Genomic DNA, 26,206 nt, shown 5'->3' with positions numbered 1-26,206 from the left:
TGTGGTAACACAATGGATGAAAAATAGTGAGTCTGATGGCAGACTGCCACTTAAACCTAACCTAACCTAAGGACAGTAAAATTGCCATAAGGGCAATAACAACCAGAACGGTAAGGTCACGAACAGTCTTGCAGTGTAAGAAGGAGATTAACGCCATCTCTGAGGATGGCAAAAGTACGTCGTTTAGGTGCCGGGCCAAATTGGAGTAACGGGAAATGAAAGGGCAGACGATTGGTTAACCCGAACATTGTGGAACAACGAAACGGTAGATAGGACGGCGAAAATCCTATGGGGTATCCAGATCGTGAGAAGACTGAAAGGAAGTAAGAAGGAGGTCAGTATAGCTATTGGTATCATAATGGGACACATAGGACTTCGAGCTCTCCTATGCAAAATCGCTGCGGCAAGTGATAGCATGTGTAGGGCATGCGGAAAGATGATGAAACGTTGGAGCATTTTCTTTGTCATTGCCCGGCTTTCGCGTCTAACAGATACCGGCACTTAGGTGGGGACACAATACCAGACATGAACCAACTTAGTGGAGTCGTATTGAAGAATTAAGGATTTTGTAAGTAGCACGGAATCCCTAACTTAAAATTTTCTTTTTAGAGGTTATTTTATAGTTTTTAGAGCGCACAACAAGCCGATTACTGGCTTAGGTGTATGTCCAAAGTGGCATGGGGCGGATTATTATCTACACTCACTTTTCAACCTAACCTTACCTAAACCTTAAAATCTAAATAATCATCTATTCTGGAACCATCCATACAGAACGCTACGAACCTTTTTTGTCAGGGGTATTGCAGGCAGAGCGCAGTGCCTTTTATCGGGCATTTTACCAAGGATAAAGCATTAACTAATGACAATCATGGCAGCAGAAGCCGATGGATTATCATCTGAGTCACTTAAGAGTGGTAACTTTATGCCCTGATTTGCTGATTGTAACAGTATGAGATAACGAGGAGAAGAGAGAATTTAGAAAAAAGAATGAAATTTTGACATTTCCTATGAAAATGAAATTTTGACAAAATTTTCCATGAAAATGAAATTTTAACAATATTTCCCATGGAAATGCAATTTTGACAAAAATTTCCCATAGAAATGAAATGTTAAACAAAATTTCCTTTAAAATGAAATTTGGACAAAATTTTTCATGAAAATTCAAACAAAATTTCCTAGGGAAATTAAATTTTAACAACATTAAAACAATTCATTTGGTTTTTCTGAGTTTATTTATGTGTTTTTTTTTTAATATATTTTAATTGCTTGTCTTTTTTTTTTTGATGTTGTTGTATAGTTTTTAAAACATCGAGTTATTTTGTCTGTTGTCTACGTTAGTATGTGCGCCATGATTTTCCATATGATGCCGCAAATTTTAAAATGTATTCGTTAGTAGTATTGTGTGTGGGTGTATGTGTGAGAGGAGGTTTAAGAATATTGAAAGACTGCTCAAAAGCTTGAATTAGATTCTATTCAATTATTCTTTCGTTTTTGAAAAAATAAAACGTCCACACTTAGATCCTCTATGCTCTATGTTAGCCAGAATACAGAACAGATAAACTACAAATATTCGACTATATCGCATTTAATCGATATATTGGGACAACTTTGGCCAACCACATTGCGTCCGCGATAATTTGGACTTTTCTCGGTGAGTAGCTTACGGAAAATGGGCAAAATTGCAGTTTCACCGTCGAGCAGTTCTGTTTCGGAGCTGGCGCCGTACATTGAAGACGAATCGGTTTTTATGCCACGATGTTTGGTGTTATTACTGGAACGTTGTTTGTCGGGTGCAATCATGGGCGAGGAATGGTGGTGGGCAGCATGTTGAATGTTGGTTCGGTTGGCCTTTCGTTGTTGCATGCATTGCGTGCTGGGCGGTGTAGGCTCTCGCTCCCGCTCACTGTCGGTCTCACTTTGACAAACGGTTCCCTTTTGGGGTTTATGGCGATGCTTGTTACGATTCTTCTCCGAAACGGATCGTTGTATGGGCGAAGTGATTTGCTCGTAGGTTGTTGGTACCATATGACTGTGCTCCGAGCAACGTTGTGGACTGGCATAATTGCGAGGCGATTGCCTTGAGTGCTGTTTGGCGTGCGACAGGGTGTGAGTGTCCCAGAGATCACTTTGTGACACAACAAAATTTGACTTTAACGCTGCACCCATGCTAACGCGTCTAGTTTCTGATGCCACTGGTGCTGAAATGAGTGAAAGGGTAGCAAATAATTTAACGGTTTATTTTTTTTTAACCATAATGCAATTTTTATACCCTCCACCATAGGATGGAGGGGTGTACTAATTTCGTCATTCTGTTTGTAACTCCTCGAAATATTTGTTTAAAACCCCATAAAGTATATATTGGGTTGCCCAAAAAGTAATTACGGATTTTTTAAAAGAAAGTAAATGCGTTTTTAATAAAACTTAGAATGAACTTTAATCAAATATACTTTTTTTACACTTTTTTTCTAAAGCAAGCTAAAAGTAACAGCTGATAACTGACAGAAGAAAGAATGCAATTACAGAGTCACAAGCTGTGAAAAAATTTGTCAACGCCGACTATATGAAAAATCCGCAATTACTTTTTGGGCAACCCAATATATTCTTGATCGTCATGACATTTTAAGTCGATCTAGCCATGTCCGTCCGTCCGTCCGTCTCTCTGTCTCTCGAAAGCTCGCTAACTTTCGAAGTAGTAGAGCTAGGCGCTTGAAATTTTGCACAAATACTTGTTATTAGTGTAGGTTGGTTGGAATTGCAAATGGGCCATATCGGTCCATGTTTTGATATAGCTGCCATATAAACCGCTGCCATATAAACTGTGCTAAGTATGGTTGAAATCGGTCTATAACCTAATATAGCTGCCATATAAACCGATCTTGAATCTTGACTTCTTGAGCCACTAGAGGGCGCAATTCTTATCCAATTTGGCTGAAATTTTGGCATGACGTGTTTTGTCATGACTTCCAACAACTGTGCTAAATATGGCTCAAATCGGTCCATAAAATAATATAGCTGCCATATAAACCGATCTTGGATCTTGACTTCTTGAGCCGCTGGAGGGCGCAATTCTTATCCGATTTGGCTGAAATTTTGCATAAAATGTTTTGTTATGACTTTGTGATACCACAGTAGCGACAGACCAAGGCTTCTGGCGGGAATCGAACCCACGACCCCTGCACTGGTAATCCAAGCACGCTACCAGCTCGGCTACCGGGGCGCCCAGCCATTAGCGTAACAAGGCATTTATTTATTTTTTTACATTTTTTTTTTATATTTTTTTTATAAGTAGTTTGACAGTTGATCACGTGAAAAGCCGAATAGAGTACCAACCCTTAACCTTAAGAACCAACTTACTTTTGACAATATTATTTGTCTTGCCATGACTGCCGCCATGTGGACACACATTATTTAAATCTGTTTGGGATGCCGAGACATTCGTTGAAGAGTTGCGATGATTGTTGTTCGTATACTTTGATCTGGATGTGGGTGTTTGAGTGCCACTGTCGTAATGCTGTAAAAAGACAACATGAAAATCATTTCCAATTAAAGGAAAAAAAAATCATTTAAGTGTTTTTGGTTCCTACCCTGGAGGATGTTGACTGACGCCTTTCTCTCAATGTTGAATCCTCTCGATGTATGTTATTGCATTCCTGTCGCTTTAGGCTGGACATAGAGCCAATGCTTACATCAGTTTGAGCCGAAACGGAGTTACGTTTGTCCACGTGACGCCTGGAATCATTGCATAGCTGTTTCGCCTGTTGCTGCTGTTGAAATTGGGCCTGCTGCTGCAGTTGTTGTTGCAATTGCTGCTGTATGGGCTGTTGCATGACATGGTGCGTTTTAGTGGTATGATGTGGTGGTAGTTGTTGCTGCTGCTGTTGACTATCCTGGCGTTTGATATTCTTTTTGCTGTTGGCAAAGAAATTATTAGAGTAAAAATCAAAAAGACGTACTTCTGGTAACTTTATTAAACGGAGACCTTGCTAGGCTTTTATAGAGTGACCCACGAAAAGGCTCACAGCTGCTAGATCTTCCTCCCTATGTCTATCTATAACGAATCGAAATTATGTAAAATTGTTGATGTCTTTAGCACCCTCAACACAAGCGAGTTTGTAGATGCGATGCCTTTTGCCCAAGCCGATTCCAAGGTCCTTCCTGAAAGGCGTTATAAGCGCCTTTATACTTTTTATACCATCACCATAGGATGGGGCATACTAAGTCATTCTGTCTGTCCGTCTGTCTAGGCTAGGTCCCTGAAATTTAGTTTAAATTCTTCTTATTAATATAGGTCGATTGGGATTGCAAATGGGCCATACTAGTCCACGTGTAGATGCAGCTTCTTTAGAAACCGAATTCACGAATATAGTTCTTGAGCCTCTAGAGGGCGTAATTCATATCCGATTCACCTGAAATTTTGCACCGTGATTTCTTATGTGACCTCCATATTTCATATATCCTAAGTACGAGGGTTGCTTTTTATATTTCGGGACTGGACAATCCTTGTGTTGCAATCTGCCAACTGACAACTCTATCGTAAAGCTTGACATTTTCGAGGTAATACGCACTCAGAACGTTTTGACATACGAGCGCTATTTGTGTTGTTTACAGTAACTTGACAGATTCATCTCGCCCATAAAATGGAATTAAATCGTGAACATTTTCGTGCGATTATTTTTAACAACTTTCGACGTGGATTAACTAAACAACAATGCATCGATGCACTTAATTTAATTTTTGGCGATGAAGCTCCATGAAAGACCAGCGTTTATCGATGGTATGGGGAATTTAAGCGGGGTCATAGTTCACTGAAGAAACGGTTGATGCGTTCAGAATGCATGTTTTGGAGATACCTCTATCAGAGTGGCAAAAGTGATTCGGCAATTGTATAGATCTTAATGTGGAATATTTAAAAAAACAATAAAGGGATATTCTATGATTAATATTTGTATTTGTTCTCTAATGCCGAAATAAAAAAGGCAACCCTCGTATTGCTCGAATAGGTCTTTAACTTGATACAGCTCTCATATAAATCGATCTCCCGAATATACTTCTAGAGTCGCTAAAGCAATTATTATCCAAGCATATCAAAAATCCATGGGAATTTTATGTTATGACCCCTTATTATCTTTTTTTTGTTTTTGCCTATAAAGCGTAACCGTGCAAAGAACTTGAGAAATGCAATCCCAGGTGGGGGTATATAACATTCTGGCCAGCCAACTTAACACTCTTTTACTAGTTTTTTATTCTCTTTTTAGCACAATTTCTTTGTTCATACTTACGGTGGTAATGATGGTGCCACGGTGGTCGACTGCACTGACATCAATGAATTATCCAACTCGACATGAGTCGAGGTAACACTATCCACCGATGTTAATTCGGTAATTTCTGAAAAAAAATGTTATTTGACATTATAAAACACATTGGTCAAAAATGGGTAAAGGATCACTTTAAAAATTTTTAAAATTAACATTAGGGAGACAGAAAGAGAGAAAAGGGGGAGAGGTCGCCGTTGTGCAGAGGTTAGCATGTCTGCCTATGACGCTGAACGCCTGGGTTCGAATTCTGGCAGGACCATCAGAAAGAAATTTCAGCTGTGGTTTTCCCCTCCTAATGCTGGCAAAATTTATGAGGTACTTTGCCATGTAACAACTTTTCCCCAAAGAAGTGTCGCACAGCGACACGCCGTTCAGACTCGGTTACTTACTTACATCGGACTACACTCATTGAATTTTACCAAAGAATTAAACATCAAACCGATGGCTTTGGTGCAGTCACAGATAACATGCTGAGGATATGGAAGAACATTTTACACAACTGCTAGTGTCTGACGTTGGCGACGAAGAGGATACCGCAGAACTAATCATTGATGATGGTATAGAATGTTTATCTCCTAGTCGGAATGAGGTCCAGGTAGCAGTGACCCGACTAAAGAACAACAAGGCAGCAGGAGCCGACGGGTTACCCGCTGAACTATTTAAGACCGGAGGCGACACGCTGATAAGGCGTATGCATCAGCTTATCTGTGCAATTTGGTTAAAAGAACGCATACCCGATGATTGGAAACACAGTATACCATGTCCCGTACACAAGAAAAGACACAAGACGGAATGTGCCAACTACAGAGGAATAAGTCTCCTCTCCATCGCATGCAAGATACTCTCGAGCGTACTGTGTGAAAGATTAAAATCTTAAGTCAATGAGATAATTGGACCCTATCAATGCGGCTTTAGACATGGTAAATCCACCCTGGATCAGATATTCACACTGCGCCAAATCCCGGAAAAGATCCGAGAAGGTCAAATCAACAACTACTATTTGTTGACTACAAAGCCGCTTTCGATACGCATTGACGTTCAAAGGTATTTCAAGCCAGGTCTGAGTTTGATATCCCTGCAAAATTAATAAGGCTCTGCAGGATGACACTTGCTAAAACGCGTTCCTCAGTTAGAATAGGAAAGAATCGCTCCGAACCATATTATATCAAACGAGGTTTCAGACAAGGAGACAGCCTATCGTGTGATCTCTTTAATATCCTGCTGGAGAAGATTATATCAGATGCAGATGTAAATAGAAATGGCACACTAATCACAAGAGAACACATGCTACTCGCCTATGCCGACGACATCGACATCATAGGTCGGTCACTGGAAGTAGTAACTGCTGCCTTTGAGAGAATCGAAAGAGAGTCAGTGAAAATGGGTCTGGTAGTAAATGAAGATAAGACGAAATGGATGGTTTCAACTCCAAAAACACCTTGTACCACCGAGCAGATAAAGAAAATGGAGAAAGTTGTGAACCACAACTTTGAGATAGTCAGTAACTTTATCTACCTCGGCACCGCCGCAACCGAAACGAATGACACCAGTTTTGAGATAAAGCGAAGAATAATACTGGAAAACAGATGCTACTTTGGACTAAGTAAGCAGTTTAGAAACAAGGCCACCTCTCGACAGACGAAGATTACACTATACAGGACATTGATACTACCCGTGCTGTTATATGGTTCTGAAGCATGGGTACTTGTGAAAGCAGATGAGGCAGTGCTTGTAGTATTAGAGAGAATGATTCTTCGTAAAATATATGGACCAGTTTGCGTTAATGGAGAATATCGGCGTAGTATGAACCACGAGCTGTATGACGACGATAGCATAGTTACACGCATCAAAATGCGTTGGCTAGGTCATGTTGTAAGAATGGATGAAGAAGCTCCAGCAAAAAAGTCTTTTGAAGGCAAACACGGTGGTACACGCAAATCGGGAAGACCAAAAGCCCAATGGAAAGATCAAGTAATGGGAGACACCTCGAATCTTGCTGTCAGAGACTATAAAATGAGCGCAGAAGATCGAGGTGCTGGGAACGCCATTCTACGTTCGGCTAGTGGAACAAATGTTCTGTCATAAGCAATTAAAGTAAAGTAAGTAAGTAAAAAGCTTCATATCTTTTTACTTACTTACTTTACTTTAATTACCTCTCGTTGGGTATGAACAATGACATAATTACCAGGTAGTATACCGAAAACAGCTGAGTACAATTTTTTCTCGCGAAATGCACTATCTGTCAACGAGTTTTGGTTGTGTGTGTGTATTATAGTTAACCATACACAAAGCCAACGAAAGATGGCGCTAACTTGTAACATACTCAAAATCAGAGTTGCACTAATCACTGATTTTGACGGATAGTGCCGTCAATATTTTGTTGTTGGGCAACTGTAAATGAATATATCTTGGTATGAACCCACCATAATGGATATATTTTAACTCGGGTGACAACATTTACGGATATATTTAGATACATTTATTTTTGGCGAAATCAGATAAAAAACTCGTCATTCAAATGGTAGATATATCGAGACATGGTCCGATTCATACCGGATTCAGCGTGGATGTAATCCGGGCGACATGAAACGGAGAACTTTTGAATTATTTTAATAATTATACCTGGGTAAAAAGAAGGTAACATCAGAAGCCCAGCTGATAAAATTTTCCAATTTCAGAGTTTGATCCAAAATGTCAATTTGACAGTGTACATAAGTTTGACAGAAGAATTCTAGTCCCATTCTCACAAAGTTTTATCGTGGGTTTCCTTGTTGTTACCTTCCTAAATCTACCTAGGTCTATACCTTTTCTTTGTCTATGTTGTTACAAACAAAATGATAAGTTAGTAGAGCACCGTATGGTGAAGTATATATGAACTTGAATTACTCGTTACTTAATTCAATATTTAAGTTAAAATTTACACTTAAGCTCACCTGTAGTGCTTGGCATATCCCTTCTTACAGGTGGCGCTGAAAGTCGTGCTGTATCATTCACTCCACTATTGGGATTTCCACTTAAAATGGGTTCCGTATCACCTCCTATGCTACCTCCGCCAGAGCCACATGTCACACCATCAATCCATTTTCTTGCCTCTGGTCCAAGCTTTTTAATCAAAGCTTGCAATTCATTTTCTTTCTCTGTCAAAGCTTTGCGGAAACGACAATTGGTATTTTTCACCTCACGCAAACGTTGCTCCAATTCGCATACCGAGGAATCTCGGCGATTCTTAGACATGGGTCTTAAAGTAGCACGCACACGTTTATCAACTACGCCTTGGGGATTACGTTTCAGTTCCACCAGCTACCAAAAGTTAACAATTTGAGAAAATTTACCAAAAACAAGAGAAAATATTTCTGTTAATATATTGCCCAGACTGTTTTAGGAGAGTTTAGTGTTTTTTTTTGTTATTTTTGCAAGAGTCTAGGGGTTGCATGAATAGTTCTAGTTGATATGTATACATATATATATATATTTATATTGATCTAGTCTATTATTATGGGTATTAAAATCTAAGGTATATTTAAGTAGCTGCTTTGGAAAATTAAAAAATCAAAAAAACAGAGAAAAGAAAGTAAAACAGACTAGATCTGATTAGCTAATTTTATGGTTAGTATTAAAGATAACATCAAGCGATTTTTGTTTCCAGCAGTATTAGTATTCAAAAATTAACTAAGAAGGAAAATACTTGAAGTGAGTTTGTTAAGTGAAACTAATAATTTTTAATTTATGTTTTTTTAAGGAGATCTGAGGCTTTTCATGAAAAAATTCACAATTTAAAAACTTTCTTTAACTACCACTTTCAGCAGCGAATTCAAAACCAATTTGAAGGTCAAAAAACTAAAATTCATAAAAAGGGATACATTTCTAAATATTCTGGAAAAGAGTTTTAAGAAAACGGTAGATCGTTATGGAAGCTCTAACTACAATATATATGTGATCCGATTCTGCTTGGTAATAATTTCAGCAGACGGACGGGCAGACGGACAGATCTACGGACATCGTCATTCCGTTTGTAATACCTCGAAATAATCGTGTAAGACCAAAGCATATATGTATATTCTTAATAGTCATGACATTTTAAGTTGATTTAACCATGTCCATCAGTCTGTCGAAAGCATGCTAACTTTCGAAGGAGTAATGTAGGTCGGTTGGGATTGTAAATGAACCGAATCGGTCAATGTTTACATATAACTCCCATATAAACAGATTTCCACATCGTACTTCGTGACCCATTAAATAGCGAAATTCTTATCCGATTTATCTGAAATTTTTAAATATGGCTTTTGCTACTACTTCCATAATTAAGTATGGTTAAGTATGGTCCACATCGTTTCAAAACCTGATATAACTGCCATATAAACCGAACTCCCAAATAAACCTCTTGAGCCTCTAGAGGCCGCAACTCTTGGTCGGCATGGTTAAAAATTTGCACGATGACTTTTCCTATGAACTCCAATAGATCTACCAAGTATGGTTCAAATCGTTGCAAAATCTGATATAGCTCATATAAACAAATCTCTCGATTTTACTTCTTGAGTCTCTAGAAGGCGCAATTCTTTTCCAAACAAAAAAATCCACGCGTATTTCTTGTTGTGACCTTCCTATTATCCTTTTTATACCCACCACCATAGGATAGGGGGTATATTCATTTATTCATTCCGTTTTCAACACATCGAAATATCAATTTCCGACCCAACAAAGTATATTTATTTCGGATAGTCGTAAAATTCTTAGACGATTTAACGATGTTCGTGTGTCTGACCGTCTGTCCGTCCGTCTGTTGTATTCACTCTACAGCCTTTAAAAATTGAGAAATTGAGCTGAAATTTGGCACAGATATGTCTTATTGATGCACGCTGGTTAAGTTCTTGAACGGCCCAAATCGGACCATAATTGGATATAGGGTCTAATGCCCATAAATGCTTTATTTTTTTATCCGATTTCGCTGAAATTTGAAAGAGTAAGTAGTTTTAGGACTCCCGACATCTGACCCAAATATGGATCAGATCGGACTATATTAAGAATTAGCTGCCATATAGACCGATCTGCCGATAAAAGGTCTGAATACCATAAAAGCTGCATTATCCGATTTCACTGAAACAGTGAGTTAAACAGTGAGCTATTTTAAGCCTCCCAAAATCTGACCTAAATATGGTTTAGATAGGACTACATTTGGATATAGCTGCCTTATAGACCGATCTTCCGATAAAAGGTCTGAAGCCCATAAAAGCTTTATTTTTCATCCGATTTTGCTGAAATTTGAAACAGTGATTAGTTTTAGGCTTCCCAACATCCGACCAGAATATGGATCAAATCGGACGATATTTAGATATTGATGTCATATAGACCGATCTCCCGATAAAGGGTCTGTAGCCCATAAAAGCTTTATTTTTTAACCGATTTCTCTGAAATTTGAAACAGTGAGTAGTTTTAGACCTCTCAACATTGGAACCAAATATGCTTCAGATTGGACTATATTTAGATATAGATGCCACATAGACCGATCTCGCGATAAAGGGTCTGAAGCCTATAAAAATATGTACCGATCTTCCAATTTAGGGTCTTAATCCCATAAAAAGCAGATTTATTGTCTGAAAATGTTACTTGTATATCAGTTCTCGGGACCTGAATAAAATATGATCCCTATTAATATATAACTACGGATATGGTAGTGGGCTTACAATAAAATAGGATGATTATTATATCCTTGTTTAATTTGGCCATATGGAACAATCTCTCGATTTAAAATCTTGGCCCTATAAAAAGCGCATTTATTATTCGATTTCATTGGAATTTGACGCAGTGACTTATGTTAGGCTTTTCGAATTCGTGTCCCATATGGTTCATATCGGTTTATATTTGGATATAGCTGCCAAAAAGGCCACAACATTGAACAGTGACTTATATTTATTCGACCACTCAATGTCCGTGCCGTATTTGGGTGCATATGTTATCCAATTTTGACCGGATTGCGGCGAAAGGGGGTTTACATATATACCCAAGGTGGTGGGTATCCAAAGTTCGGCCCGGTCGAACTTAATGCCTTTTTACTTGTTTTGTTTCTGCCCATAAACAGAAACCTTCCAAAGAACTTGACAATTTTAATCCATGGTGAAGGGTATATAATATTCGGCCCAGCCGAACTTGTGAATATGATTTTGAATTTAGAAAAGTTTTCATGTATTGCACAAACATTATCTATTGGCTTTCGATATCACCAAATTTTGATTGCTATATTATATAAAATTTTAATTAATATTTAAATGTGATTTTAACAAAATTTTGTGTTTTAATCACAAATTTATATTCTTTTAAAAACATTTTATGCAACTATTCATGCAGGTTTGGGTATGACGACGTCCACGAGTTTACAAATTTATAGTATTTTCTATATAAAACTATAATTTTTACAAAACTTTATGTAGAAAATGATTTTTTTTTTTTAACAATGTCTATAAAATAATTTTTCGTAATATTTTTTATATGTAGGTTAAAATTTTGAAAAGACAGAATGTTGATAAAAATTTTAATTTGCTTATAATTTTGATGACATATTCTTTAGAGATGACGTTTTCTTGAAATTTATTCATTTGGTCTAATTTCGTAGATTTTTTGTTTGATTGTTTGGTTAATACAAATGAGACTGACTAATTTAATGTACATGGTTGCGTATGAGCTATGTACTGTAAATTGTACCAAAAATATAAATCATTCGCACTATGGTACATTTTGTTTTGTTAACGCACCACTGGAACTAAAACGAATGGGATTTATGCTCGATCAGTGGCCGAATTACCGCATACGTGAACGAGTAAAATTGTTCGGAAATTTTTGTTTTGGCATTACCGCATTCGTTAACGAATAGGCACATTCGGCATTATGGCATTCGTTAATGAGAGCATAATCGAGTATCAGCTTTTCGAAATCCACTCGTTAGCTCTGGAGCAATCGAATGAAATTGTTACTTGATATAAATAGTTAGAATAAAAGAAAAAATGTAAATTTTTGAGTGTAATTATAATATGAAATAAATTTAGGAATAATTTATGCAAAATAAATGGACTACAAAAGGTTGAAATGACTCAACTCATGACCATCCGAATTTGGCGAAAAAATTCCAAATTGTAGCCAAAAAAAAAGAAACATCTGAAGAACAAATGATGCCAAACCTTCAAGAAATGTAAGAAACGGCAATTGTAGCTTTGGTGGTACCGTGGTAGACAAGAGCCCTTTTAAATTTAGCTCAAATCAAGTCACATCAATCAAAGTAAAAGTAATTTATTATCGTTAAAAAATGTTGGCCACTGTTTTTGAGCTGTGGGCAAGCATATATTTCGGTCGCAGACCATGGACGTACCAACAAGACTCATTACCGTTACAACAAGACTCGGCACCATCACAACAAGACTCGGCACCGTGCTTTAGCACATCTAAACTAGGAATGCCAAAAAAAAATCATGTTCATTTGGTCCACAGAGTGGCTGTCTAATTCGCCACATGAAAATTCAACAGACTTTTTTGTTAAGGTAACTTTTGAGAGCAAGGTAAGGACTACAAAATATACCCGTATGGATGCGCTGAAGAAATACATTGTACGGTAATAGCCCAACATACCGGCAGTTTATATTTGTGCTGCTTGCAATTCGTTTCTTTAACGACTCAGAACAAATGAATAATGGAAATTGTGGTCATATCGCGCAAAAGTGAATGGATTCAAAATTATTTCCACATATTAGTACTTTGAATCAATAAAAAATTTTTCCACACCAAAAGTGTGGTTGTTTGTCATCTACCCGGTAAATCTAAATTACATGCATTTGTAATTAATAATATAAACCCGGCATGGGATAGCTATGAGCACCACACAGGCTAGATCTCCGATCGGTGTGGTGTTCATTGTTATCACTAGAAGCTTAGCTGCGAGCTTCCGGCCGCGTCCACAGGTTGCGGATAGTGGAATGCTCCATACGGAGAAGATGCAATTGCAGTCGCGTACAATCAGCGGTATGGAGCGGAGAGTCTCGGTGAGAGGACGGGTGGCGCCGATCGGTGTGGTGTTCATTGTTATCACAAGAAGCTTAGCTGCTCAGGTTGCGGATAGTGGAATGCCCCATAGGGTGTAGCTGTAACGGCCGGCTCTTGCATAAATACTGAGTGCCTATGGTGCTCGATATGACAAGGCGCCTCTAAATAACCAATGACTATAAAGTCCACGCGGCGATCGGTCCTTTGGATCGGAACAAGCTTGCTCACCTGTAGGAGCTAGATGAGGATCGTCACCTCCACATATAGATATGTGGCTACAACAACAACAAAAATTAATAATGTAAATGTTTTATTTTGATTATTTATTCGGTAGTGACATAGTGAGATGATTGGATCACTTTTATCCATAATTTCTCTGCGAATACGCACAAAGTTATTGTCCTATTCAGAATCAGAGAACGACAAGCACAACAAAAGCAATGTAAACATGCCTTTTATACCCTACACCACCACTGTGGTATAGTGTATTATAAGTTTGTGCATTTGTTTGCAACGCTAAGAAGAGCTAGACCCATTGTTAAGCATACCGATCGACTCAGAATCACTTTCTGATTCGATTTAGCCATGTCCGTCTGTGAGGCCTTGTATTCTTGTAATCAAAGTGCAGGTCGTATTGTGTTGTTCAATCATCGCGAAATTTTGCACGTATCTCTTTTCTGGTCTAAGGACGAACGCTATTGATTTTGGTAAAAATCGGTTCAGATTTAGATATAGCTCCCATATATATGTACCGCCCGATTTGCACTTAAATGGCCGTAGAAAATACAAGTTTCAACCGATATGCACAAAATTTGGCACGAATTGTTTTGCTACTGATCTTAACATATCTGCGAGATTTTATCAAAATCGGTTCAGATTAAGATATAGCTTCCATATATATGTATCGCCCTATTTGTACTTAAATGGCCGTAGTAGCTAAAATTTTCAACCGATCTGCACAAAATTTGGCATGGATTGTTTTGTTACTGATCTTAACATATCTGCAAAATTTCACTAAAATAGGTTCAGATTTGGATATAGCTCCCATATATATGTATCGCCCGATTTACACTTATAAGGCTGTAATAAGCACAATTTGTAACCGATCTGTACAAAATTTGGCACGGATTGTTTTGTTACTGATCTTAACATATCTGCGATATTTCATTAAAATCGGTTCAAATTTGGATGTAGCACCCATACATATTTCTCGCCGGATTTGCAATTATATGGCCGTAGTAACAAAAATTTAAAATTGTAGGGTAGGTGTAGGGTATTACATTTTTTGCCTTTCATCACTGGTTTATTTATAAATTTACGCTTGTTTCCAAAAATTTTAATAGATTCATATTTTTTACCAAAGCCGGGTAGATGCCATTTGGAATCGGGAGCCATTTGGAAAATTCGATACGATAGCTTTCTAGTACAGTAATACTATGGCATAGTTACAAGGTAGTGTACCGTAAACAGCTGAGTACAATTTTTTCTCGCGAGTGCACTATCTTTCAACGTGTGAGTATTATACTTAAGAAACAACACACACAAACAACGAAAAATTAAATGTCACCGTTTCCATCTAACAACCTTAGTATTTTGACAATGAGAAATTTTGTGTTGCACAGTGTTCTATTTTTAAAAATATATTGTATCCCTTTATGATTATGTTTCATGTAATTGTTATCTCATGGTTGTCGTCATACCTTTGTACATAATGTCAATATGTTTTCATGTTTGTGAATTTTGTTCATGTTGTTGGTTTTGGAACTTTTTCTTGTTTAATTTTAATTATTAAATTTTTTTTTAATAATTGTTTAATCGTGTACATGTGACATACGTTTGACTCTTCATTCCACAATATCAAAAGAAAAATTGCAAAATGGAAATAATTGCCAAAATCAAATCATATGAAAATCAAATTATGCATAAATACATGGACAAAAAACTACAAAACTTCCTTACTACCAGTCTTACTTTCGGTACGAACACCAAACACAAAGTGGCTGTCGTACAAAAAATTATAAAAAATGAGAGTAAGACAAAAACTAAATCTTTGCGATCCGACAACACCAACGATATGGCAGCACCGGCAATGCATGTTATGAAGACATTGTAAACGGAAAATCCAATATGTTTGGAATCGTTTAAAGCTGGTATGGAAACATGACGCGTTTCCCAGGCCAAAAAGGCACCAAAGACCTTAAAATAAAACAAAATTATCAAGAAATAGGCCAAATAAATGATCTCTTAATTATAAGGTAACTACTTACCAAAAGCAAGCCTTTATATGCATAAATAATGCTAACAAATATGGTCATATGCTCCGATTGACAATACTCATTTTCCGGTATAACCAAAACATCGTCCATGTGTTCATGGTGCTGTAAATGGAAGATAACAAGGGATAAAATATTATTTGCGTCATTCTTAGCATAGACTCTTAAAGCAATTTTGTAAATATTTTTCCTTATGAAGTATAAGCTATTTTTACTAATATACTAATGTAGTCATTAGGGGGAATACTAATTTAGTCATTTTCTTTGTAACACCCCGAAATATTGATCTAAGACCCCATAAAGTATATATATTCTTGATCGTCTTGATCAAGAATATATATACTCTTGATCAAGAGTATATATATCCAAAAAGTCCACCAAATGGACATGTATTTGGGTACTGGGTATTTGGGAGTACAATGTGAAACTCATCGGGACTATGTGGGGCTCAACAGCTATTTGGAATTAGAATAGAATCCGCGTAAAAAAGATGATATCAATTTATTAGGTATTCCGAGAAAAAGAAAGCGCAAAGGAGATCTATTCGTTGCATATGTCTTATATGAGCCGATGGTTGATCATCGACGAACATATCAGTCGAAGCATTAATCTGTGGCATAGGACGAACTTCGTGCCACTCGACTTTTTTGATGACTTAGCCAACACGTTCAGCCTAGAATGGAACAGTGGATCCCAAACTACTTGTGTGGCATTAAAATAAAGTTTGAAACTTTTAAGCATGCAACAGACAAAACGAAAAATCGTCATGTCAAAATGTGAATTTAGTAGAGCTGGAAAACTATCGATAATCATAACATGCGATAGTTTTAATAATAAATATCGATACTATCGTTAATTTCCCATCACCTACCTTTCAAACGAAAATGAGAAGTAAAAATCAGGAGATCGATTTATGTAGAAGCAATATCAATACACAGATCAAATAAAATCAAAATTATTTAAGTCTTTTGGAAGTCATGAGAGAACCCATTGTAGAAATTGTTAGCTTATTTTTGTTTATTTTTGCAAAAAAATTCACTTTTGCGATAGTACCCTTCGGAAAAGTATCAATCGATATTCAGTCAAAAAATTAAATATCGATAGCGCCATCGTTATTTTCTCAGCCCTAATATTTACCCAAAATCGATAAGTCAGTTATCGATCAAATTTATTTTTTTATTCTAAACGCATTCATTTCCAACTCTTTGTGCGTACAAAACGACTATTAGATTCAAATATTTCCACTTTCACTTACCCTCGGTTCCAATTGTTTGGTATCACGATAAAATGGATCAGCTATTTGCCATGTTGTTATTATGGCTATATCGATAAACAATAAAATTCCAACCACCATAAACAATTGATAGTCCTTGATGACTTTTTTATTCAATTTCAAGTCGGTGAAAATCGAGTGCACGCGCCATGTTTTTGAAAACATGGCACCAAAGGCCAAACTGAAGCCAGCCATAAGGATCCAAGCACGTGCGGTACAAATATAAGGAAATGCGGCCACACTGCTTAGTGTAGTATCCAAGCCCAAAAATATCACACTCATATAGGTCAAAAGACAACCCACAATAATTAAATTATTCAAGTGGGGACTAGACATTTTAATATATCTAAAGGGAAATGGAAAAAAGAAGTTAGAAATTGTTTTTCTTTTTTGGAAATTGCAAAAGGACTTACCTTTGATTTCGATATTTTATGTTGAATGCCAGAAAAACACAGGCAATTATCATGCCCACAACTGAAGCACTAGCTGAGATTATATAGATGGTAATGTTGACCTGACTATGTTCGATGTAGATTAAGGTACGATCTTTGGGTGGTGTTTTGCCAACCTAGGAAAAATATAGATTAAAAAAATTATGTAATTAAACAATTAACAATATTTTCTTAAAACAAGTAAAAAGGCGTTAGGTTCGGCCGGGCCGAACTTTGGATACCCACAACCTTGGGTGTTTATGTAAACCATCTTTCACTATAATCCGGTGAAAAATGCATAATTTATGGCCTATTAGCAGCTATATCGAAATATGGTCCGATCGGGAACAAATTCCGCACGGAAATTAAGTGTTCTAATAAGTACAAGTCATTGTTTAATTTTGGTTTACAAAATATTGGCCTTTTTGCTATATTCAAATCTGGACCGATCTGAGCCTAATTGCAGAATGATGTCGAGGAGCCTAACACAACTCACTGTCCCAATTTCGTCGATATCGGACAATAAATGCGCTTTTTTGAGCCCAAAACCTTAAATCGGAGATCGGTCTATATGGTAGCTATATTCAAATCTGGACCGATCTGAGCCTAATTGCAGAAAGATGTAGAGGAGATTAACACAATTCACTGTCCCAAACGAATCTGAACCATATATGACACGGATGTCGAAAAGCCTAACATAAGTCACTGTGTCAAATTTCAGGGAAATAGGATTATAAATGCGCCTTTATGGGGCCAAGACTTTAAATCGGAGATCGGTCTGTATGGCAGCTATATTCAAATCTGGACCGATCTGAGCCTAATTGCAGAAAGATGTCGAGGGGCCTAACACAACTCACTGTCCCAAATTTGGGCGAAATCGGGCAATAAATGCGTCTTTTATGGGCCTAAGACCTTAAATCGAGAGATCGGTCTATATGGCAGCTATATTTAAATCTGGACCGATCTGAGCCAAATTGAAAAAAAATATTGAAGGTCTTAACACAACTCACTGTCCCAAATTTCGCAAAATCGGATAATTAATGTGGCTTTTATGGGCCTTGGACCCTAAATAGGCGGATCGATCTATTGGGTTGCCCAAAAAGTAATTGCGGCGTTGACAATTTTTTTCACATCTGTGACTCTGTAATGGCATTCTTTCTTCTGTCAGTTATCAGCTGTTACTTTTAGCTTGCTTTAGAAAAAAAGTGTAAAAAAAGTATATTTGATTAAAGTTCATTCTAATTTTTATTAAAAATGCATTTACTTTCTTTTAGAAAATCCGCAATTACTTTTTGGGCAACCCAATATATGACAGCTATATCCAAATCTGGACCGATCGCGGCCAAATTAAAGAAGTATTTTGAGTGGTCTAACACAGTTCTCTGTCCCAAATTTCAGCAAAATCGGATAATAAATGCGGGTTTTATGGGCCTTAAATCGGCGGTTCGGTCCATATGGGGGCTATATCAAGATATAGTCCGATATAGCCCATCTTCGAACCGTTGATGCTCACCTCATAGTATGAATATTTTTCGCTCTTATGCTGGGTATGCTAATCTAGTCATTCTGTTTATAACACCTCTTGATCGTCTTCTAATTCTAAGTCGATTTTAAATGGGCCATATCGGTTCAGATTTGAATTTAGATCCCATATAAAGTGGTTCTTCAACTTGAGTTCTTGAACTCCTAGATGCTGCAATTATTATCCGATTGGGCTGAAATTTTGCACATAGTGTTCCGTTACGACGTCCAACAATCGTGCCAAGGTCTGAATCGTGTATGGTCTGAATCGGTCTATCACCTGATATAGCTCCCATATACACCGACCTCCCTAATTGACATCTTTAATCCCTGCGGCTTTTAGCAGTTGTTATCCGATTGGGCTGAAATTTTACACGTAGGGTTATTTTATGACTTCCAACAATCGTCCAAGGCGGTGTACAGATACTTCTTATTGATGTAGGTCGTTGGGGATTGCAAATGGGCCATATCGGTTCAGATTTGGATGTAGCTCCCTTATAAAGTGGCTCCTCAGCTTGACTTTTCGCGCCCCTAGATGCTGCAATTATTATTTTATACACCAAATCGGTGTATCTTTTGATATAGCTGCCGTATAAACCGATCTTGGGTCTTGACTTCTTGAACCCCTAGAGGGCGCAGTTCTCGTCCGATTTGACTAAAATTTTGCACGTAGTGTTTTGAAATATTTCCAAAAACTGTGCTAAGCGTAGTTTAAATCGGTTCATAACCTGATATAGCTGCCATATAAACCGATCTTATGTCTCGACTTCTTGAGCCACTAGAGGGCGTAATTCTTATCCGATTTGGCTGTTATTTTGTATGAAGTATTTTGTTATGACTTTCAACAACTGTGCTAAGTATGGCGCAAACCGGTACATAATCTGGTGTAGCTGCCATACAAATCGATCTTGGATCTTAAATTCTTGAGCCGCTAGAGGGCGCAATTCTCATCTAATTTGGCTGAAATTTTGCATAAGGTGTTTTGTTATGACTTCCAACAACTGTAAGTATGGCGCAAATCGGTACATAACCTGGTATAGCTGCCATGCAAACCGATCTTGGATCTTGACTTCTTGCGCCTCTTGAGAGCGCAATTCAAAGAACTCGTCAAATACGATCCATGGTGGAAGGTATATAAGATTCGGTCCTGCCACAATGATAAACTTACCCATTTAACAGGTTTTCCCATTGTTAAATCCAGATGACTAAGTTGTGAATGAAATTCTCCTATTTTCTCCACTTGCCCCAATTGAAATTGATTTATTAGAATATTTGCCTTACGTTCATTATTATAAAAACGAACAGGACCCTGAAATAAGAATGGGACATAAAAGGTCATTAAATAAAAGAAAACTATATGGTTGTAATCGAATTCTTACCGTAACACCTTCAAACGAAGTGTTTCTTAAGGCTTCCAGAAACACACTTTCCCATTCTTTGCCGCGATAATCAAAATGTGTTAGGAAATCTTCACGTTTTTGGGCCACATATTGAATGGCCAAAGCTGCAGCCCATATGCCATCATAGGTATAGCCATGGAATCGGGAGTATTCATTGCCACGCAGACTGTCATACTCGGATAGATATTCATCAGCTGTCTGTTGATCCAAAGTAAAATTAAAAATAAATTCAACTATCACCTATGACAAATTGCCAACTTACAATTCCCGCTATCGTTATATCTCCACTGGTGGACAATGGCAAGAGATCCACCAGCATAGTGCCCTCTAAGGCTTGTATTAATTCTTCCACAGTACATTCGGTGTCCAGCGTTGAATTCCACCATTCTGAAGAATACGTAGCCATAATAAGCCATTGATAGGATCTGCCATACATATCCAGCCTGAAATCAAACCAATTTGAAATCTCAAGTTGCCTTTTTATTTTGGGTTCGCATATCAACTTACTTGTATGCCTCACAGAAAACCTTACGCGCAAAGTGCTCATTAAAGTTACCCAATATAATGCGAACATCCTTTTCTCGCAATTTTCTCAGCGATTCGTTGACATCATTGACAAAACTCTGGGTTTCCACTACTTCCAGTTCCATGGAATCCAAATCGGCTACCATATGATTATGCGGCAATGAATAGCGTGGTTCATTTTGATATAAAGTTCCAACGCGTGTCCAATTGAATTCCTTTAGCAATGCCAAACGTGGTGCATTGAACGCGTTCTCCGAGGGTACTACGCGAAAAAAATTTGGAAAAGCATCCTTGGTAAACATTGGATGGGTGTCGGCATAGGATAGCTGTGTCAGGTGCCAATGTTTACTGGCCTTGGCTATGGGATCGGTAACATGAGTACATGCGGCACCGAACAGCATCAGCTTATTTGGACCAGAGTGCATCATATCGAAAAAGGATTTAACACCTACAGCGGCATTACACTTTGGAAATGAAAAGATAGAATTAAAATAGTTATTGTAGAAAAAAACTTGTAAGAACGAGTTAAGTTTTAGCATGGGGCGTCCCCCCAAAGTTTTATGCCAATTTTGTGTTTTTGGCTTACCATACAAAATTTGGCATAAATCAATTCAACCATCTCCGAGATCTGGAGTTTTGAAAAATGGGGTAAGGGGAAGGTTCCGCCCCTCTTTCGAGTATCACAAAATTAAATATGAATATAGGGGGGAGAGGGTTGTTTGTGTGTTCCTTATAGAATCAGAAACGACTGAACCGATTTTCTAGAAATTTTCACAGATGGTGCATAACGATCCCGTGGTAAAAATAGGGTACTAAATTTTTGGATATCTGAAGGGGGGGCGGACCCTTACCCTAATTTTCAGAAACGCCAGATCTCGGAGATGGGTTTTGCTATTTAACCGAAATTTTGTATGCTCTCTTATAGTAACCTAAAAACAAAAATTTTGTTTCCAAATTTCGGATGAGGTACCTATAATATACCAAATATATATATGCAGCAATCACGACAATATGGGACTCAAATGAAAGGTATTTAAGATAAGAAAACGTATCTGACATTCAATCGTCGGACCAAGAGTTAAGTGACCACTAAAATTTGGGGGACGAATAAAATATGAATCTGATATCCATATGTGAGACCAGGTTTATGGGGGTCCACCCCTTCCCCAAAACGGCCCCCAAACATGACTTATTTACTGATCATGGCAATATGGGAATCAAATGAAAGGTATTTGCGAGTAAAATACTGATATTCAAATGTGGGACCAAGGGTCCACCTCTTCCCCAAAACGCCCCCCCCCCCCAAACATGACTTATTTACTGATCATGGCAATATGGGGCTTAAATAAAAGGTATTTGAGTGTAGAATACGAATCTGATATCCAGAGGTGGGACCAAGTATTTGGGGAGCCGCCCATCGTCGAGAACACCCCTCAAAGAGGACTAATTTACGACCATTGCAATATGGCGCTCAAATGAAAGGTCTTTGGAAGTAAAGCACAAATCTGATATCAATATTCGGAAAAGTGTCTATGAGGCCATAACACCATCCAAATAGGAAGTATTTGCTGACCATTGCAATATGAGGCTCAAATAAGAGGCATTTTAGAGTAGAACACGTATCTGATATATATTTTCAAAGCCAAGTCACTGTGTGGCCGCCCCATCTCCCAAAACACACCCCAAACCGGTCATGTTTGCCGACTATGGAGAAATGGGGCTCAAATGAAAGGTATTTTTGAGTAGACCATGAATCTGATATCAACATTCTGGACCACCTATACAGGGGACGTCGTCCTACCACCATAACAACCCCCAAATCGGACGTATATGCTCACCAAATCAAGTTGGGTCTTTAAGACAGTGGAGGTCGATATTCATAGTTTTTAGGGCCCATACCACAAACCGGCTATATTTGCTGTCTTTTGTAATAAAAGGGGTTAAGTGAATGGTACTAGAGATTAGAAAACGAATTTGATACCCAATTGTGAGACCAATGGCAATATGGGGTTCAAATAAATGATATATAGATATATGAGAATAGAGCACGTTTCTCATATATTTTCAGCGCTTAGTGTTTGGGGAACCACCCTACTCCCCCAAAGCACTCCTAAATCGGGCATACTTACCGACCATGTCAATGTGGGGCTTAAATGAAAGGTATTGGGGGTAGAGCAGGAATTGATACCCACTTTCGGGACCAATTTTCCGGGGGTCTACCCCTTTCCCAAAATACCCCAGAAATAGCAATTTTTTACTGAGCATCGTAATAAGGGGCTCAACGGACCAAGTGTCTGGGGGATCAGCTCAGAATATCGGTCTGAAATAAAGTATTTTAAGAATGGAGTACATCTTACATCCAAACTTAATTTCGTAGACCAATATCTTATGGGATTCAGATAAAGGCACTTATATTGTAAAAACTGTCAGACAAGCGATATACTATTAACTTAAAGCTCTTTACTTTACTTCGAAAATAAATATTCAAAGGAAAAGTTTTTCAGTTTTTTTGCCTGTTAGGGCGAGATCATTAAATTTAACAATTTTTGTTTGTTTCTCTGTCGAGACGAACTCAATAATCGGAGATGCAAAGGGAAAAAGAAAGCCAAAGATAGCAGCACCAACCACTATGGGACGCGTTTCGTCTTTGGCTAGAAGACTTTTCAACCATATTAGGTGTGATGGCTTCAAGGGTCGTGCGTTGGTATGTTGAATTTGAATCGTATTAATAGGGAAAACGTATATATGATACAATTACCACATTAACCCCGCTCGACAACACTGTCTATTAGCTGTACCCAATGCATGTATTTTTGTGTAATGGCAGACATTTTGTCTGTGGTAAATTATACTTTTTCCGTACCACACATGATTTTTTGATCATCTGTTGGGAGTTGTATTGACGGCTTCGAACGCTAAGACAACGGCAATAGCTCACTCTGTTGCTCCGTGTGCCCAGGTTCGAATCCTGGCCGGGCTCTGCCGAATTTTTCATTTTTCAAGTATATTGCCTGTTAGGGCGAGATCATTAATCGGAGATGCAAGTTTTTGTTTCATATAAAGCAAAAGGAAGGCGCAGCGGAGCGGGCCCGGTATATTGCTCGAATTTATAATTGTAGAGTAGGTGTAGGGTATTATATAGTCGGCTCCGCCCGACTTTTGCCTTTCCTTAAATAATAGAAGAAGAAGACATCCGAGACGGTGGCTATCCCAAGTTCCAACATAATGCCTTTTTGCTTGTTATCTTATCTACATGCCCTATTAAACATACAACATCAAATTAAACTTACTTCTGTATCATTCCACCACATATGCAGACGATAATTGGTCAATATCCTTGGATGTTCATTAACATGCGATAAAGCCAACTTTACACTTGGCATAACACCACGTCCTGTATCTGAATTCTCCACACCATCGCCATAGGGGAAAAATCCAGCTATGTAAACATCAGATCTCTTAGCAGTCCTTCCGTATATGACAGTAATTAATGTCAGTAATACGACCCAAGTAAGCAATGGCCATGACCGCATGATGTTGATGTGAGTTTTATCTACACGAAGTTCCTCTGTAAGGTTACACATAAAAGTTAATACGCAAATTTACTTATAGAGAAGTCGTAAAGTGCCATATTTGCACAAAGTTTTTATTATTTTTTCTTTTCAACAGATTAAAGTGTAACGACATGAACAAAGTTTTTCTTTTTAATGTCAAATTAAAGTAAAATATTTAAAAGTATACGAAATTGAATAGATTTCCAGGACAGGATTTACTTGGGTTGCCTTTTAGATTAATATAAATTTTCACACAAAAATTTTCAGCAATAATCATTAAATGCTCTTTTAATTATTTATGGCATATTTTTCAAAGTTATTAGCATCTGTTTTTCTCCAGAATTTTGTTTCAAATTATTTTTCATTTACTTGCACTGGTGAAAACCTTTTCGACATACATTAACTGTGATATGTCACACAATAATTTGCGAATTTCTATGTTACTTGTCTATATGTTTGTATAAACATAAGTGTTTGTGGGTTTTTAATTGTTTTGTCACCTTTAAATTATTAATAAATGCATTTTCTTAATATTTATAATAATTTTTCTTTTCAACTTTGTAAGAGAAAAAATTTTTCCAAACGTATAAATTGAAAAATGTGTATCCCTATGAAATGACAATTAGGTGACAATCCCTACCAAGGATACTTCAAACGCATGCGCGTAATTTTGACATCTCTTACTTTTTTCATGACGAAAAAAAAACCAAAATAAATATTAAGCAACAGGTTTGTTTGTAAACAAAATCAAGGTTTGTTTACAAAACATTTCCTGCTTTGTTTTGATTCTTCCTCTTTGGGGTATATTCGAAAATATTCTGTTTTTATTTTGATGCCATAAAACGTAAACATTAACATGTGGTGTCATTATATTGAGTGGATGGGGGTGGGGGTGGGAGAAATTTTTCCTTTACGGCATATGACTTGTTGAGTAAAAGTGAAGGTTACTCAATGGGTCAATGCACAGAAAAAAAATAACTCTTAGAAAAAACCAACTACCAAACTTATATGTGAAACTTGTATTTGAGTTGTATTTGAATGTAGTTGTATTTGAATCGTAGTAATAGCGAAAACGCATCTATGATACAATTACCACATTAACCACACTCGACAACCCTAAATTCATGCAATGCATGAATTTTTGTGTAATGACAGACATTCTTTCTGTGACAAATTACACTTCTTCCGTATTACACATGATTTTGTGCATCTGTTGGAAGTTGTATTGATGGCTTCAAACGCTAAGACAACGACAATGGCTCTTCCTGTTGCTATGTGTACCCAGGTTCGAAACCTGGCCAAACTCTGCCGAATTTTTAATTTTTCAAGTTTTTTTTGCCTGTTAGGGCAAAGATCATTAAATTTTACAATTTTTGTTTGTTTCTTTTGTTTTGTTGCATTTATTACTGTGCAGCAGTACTTATTGATTTATTTCATCTTAGAGAAGATGATGTCGGTAGGCTAGAGGTTGCGTGCACGACTACCAAACATGAGATCATGAGTTTCAATACCAAAATAATTAAAATTTGTTTTTAAGGGTAATAGTAGAGTGTGATAGAGGAAAACCCGCGAGCAGTAGTAAAACGAACGAGACAAAGCAGCGCGAGCCGGCCGAACAAAGAAAACAAAAACACCACAACCCAAACAAGCAAAGCACATGCATTGGCTGATTAGATGGTTTTTTGCCTTAATTATGGATATATTGTTGTTGTTGTTATATGATGGCTTGCAAAGAGTGCCTTTCAACGACAAATTTGTACCTTGGGTCGTTGAGATTCAAAATAATTTGTTGCAGGAAAATTAACAACTTTCGACAATTAACAACTTTCCGATCCGCCGATTTAAGGTCTTGGGCCCATGAAAGGCGCATTTATTGTATGATTTCGCCA

At 37.5% G+C, this 26,206-nt stretch overlaps 2 protein-coding genes across 5 annotated transcripts in view; one reads left to right on the top strand and one right to left on the bottom strand.

Moving 5' to 3' along the window:
* The window catches only part of LOC106090229 (protein dispatched), a 69,195-nt gene that overhangs the window by 38,570 nt on the left and 4,419 nt on the right, over positions 1–26,206 (top strand). The gene's annotated exons all lie outside the window — the stretch shown is intronic.
* Positions 1,453–24,912, bottom strand: LOC106090228 (gamma-aminobutyric acid type B receptor subunit 2). 4 transcript variants are annotated; one of them, XM_059364076.1, is made up of 15 exons: positions 24,818–24,912; positions 24,054–24,331; positions 20,746–21,227; positions 20,501–20,681; positions 20,218–20,436; positions 20,007–20,147; positions 17,300–17,454; positions 16,869–17,232; positions 15,608–15,718; positions 15,300–15,536; positions 8,249–8,615; positions 5,280–5,385; positions 3,585–3,909; positions 3,355–3,511; positions 1,453–2,198 (listed from the first exon to the last, which is right to left on the bottom strand). In XM_059364076.1, exons 2-15 carry the CDS (start codon positions 24,294–24,296, stop codon positions 1,561–1,563), a joined length of 3,726 nt encoding a protein of 1,241 aa, XP_059220059.1. In that variant the 5' UTR covers positions 24,297–24,331; positions 24,818–24,912; the 3' UTR covers positions 1,453–1,560. The 4 variants fall into 4 exon arrangements, with proteins under 4 accessions (XP_059220059.1, XP_059220060.1, XP_059220057.1 ...); XM_059364077.1 differs by lacking the exon at positions 24,818–24,912 and adding an exon at positions 24,716–24,809; XM_059364074.1 differs by lacking the exon at positions 24,818–24,912 and adding an exon at positions 24,687–24,775.

Source organism: Stomoxys calcitrans, chromosome 2 (genome assembly GCF_963082655.1).
Source record: "Stomoxys calcitrans chromosome 2, idStoCalc2.1, whole genome shotgun sequence".
Taxonomy (NCBI): Eukaryota; Metazoa; Arthropoda; class Insecta; order Diptera; family Muscidae; genus Stomoxys; species Stomoxys calcitrans.
The sequence above is the reverse complement of the archived record's forward strand: the minus strand, read 5'-3'. Positions and strand labels throughout refer to the sequence as shown.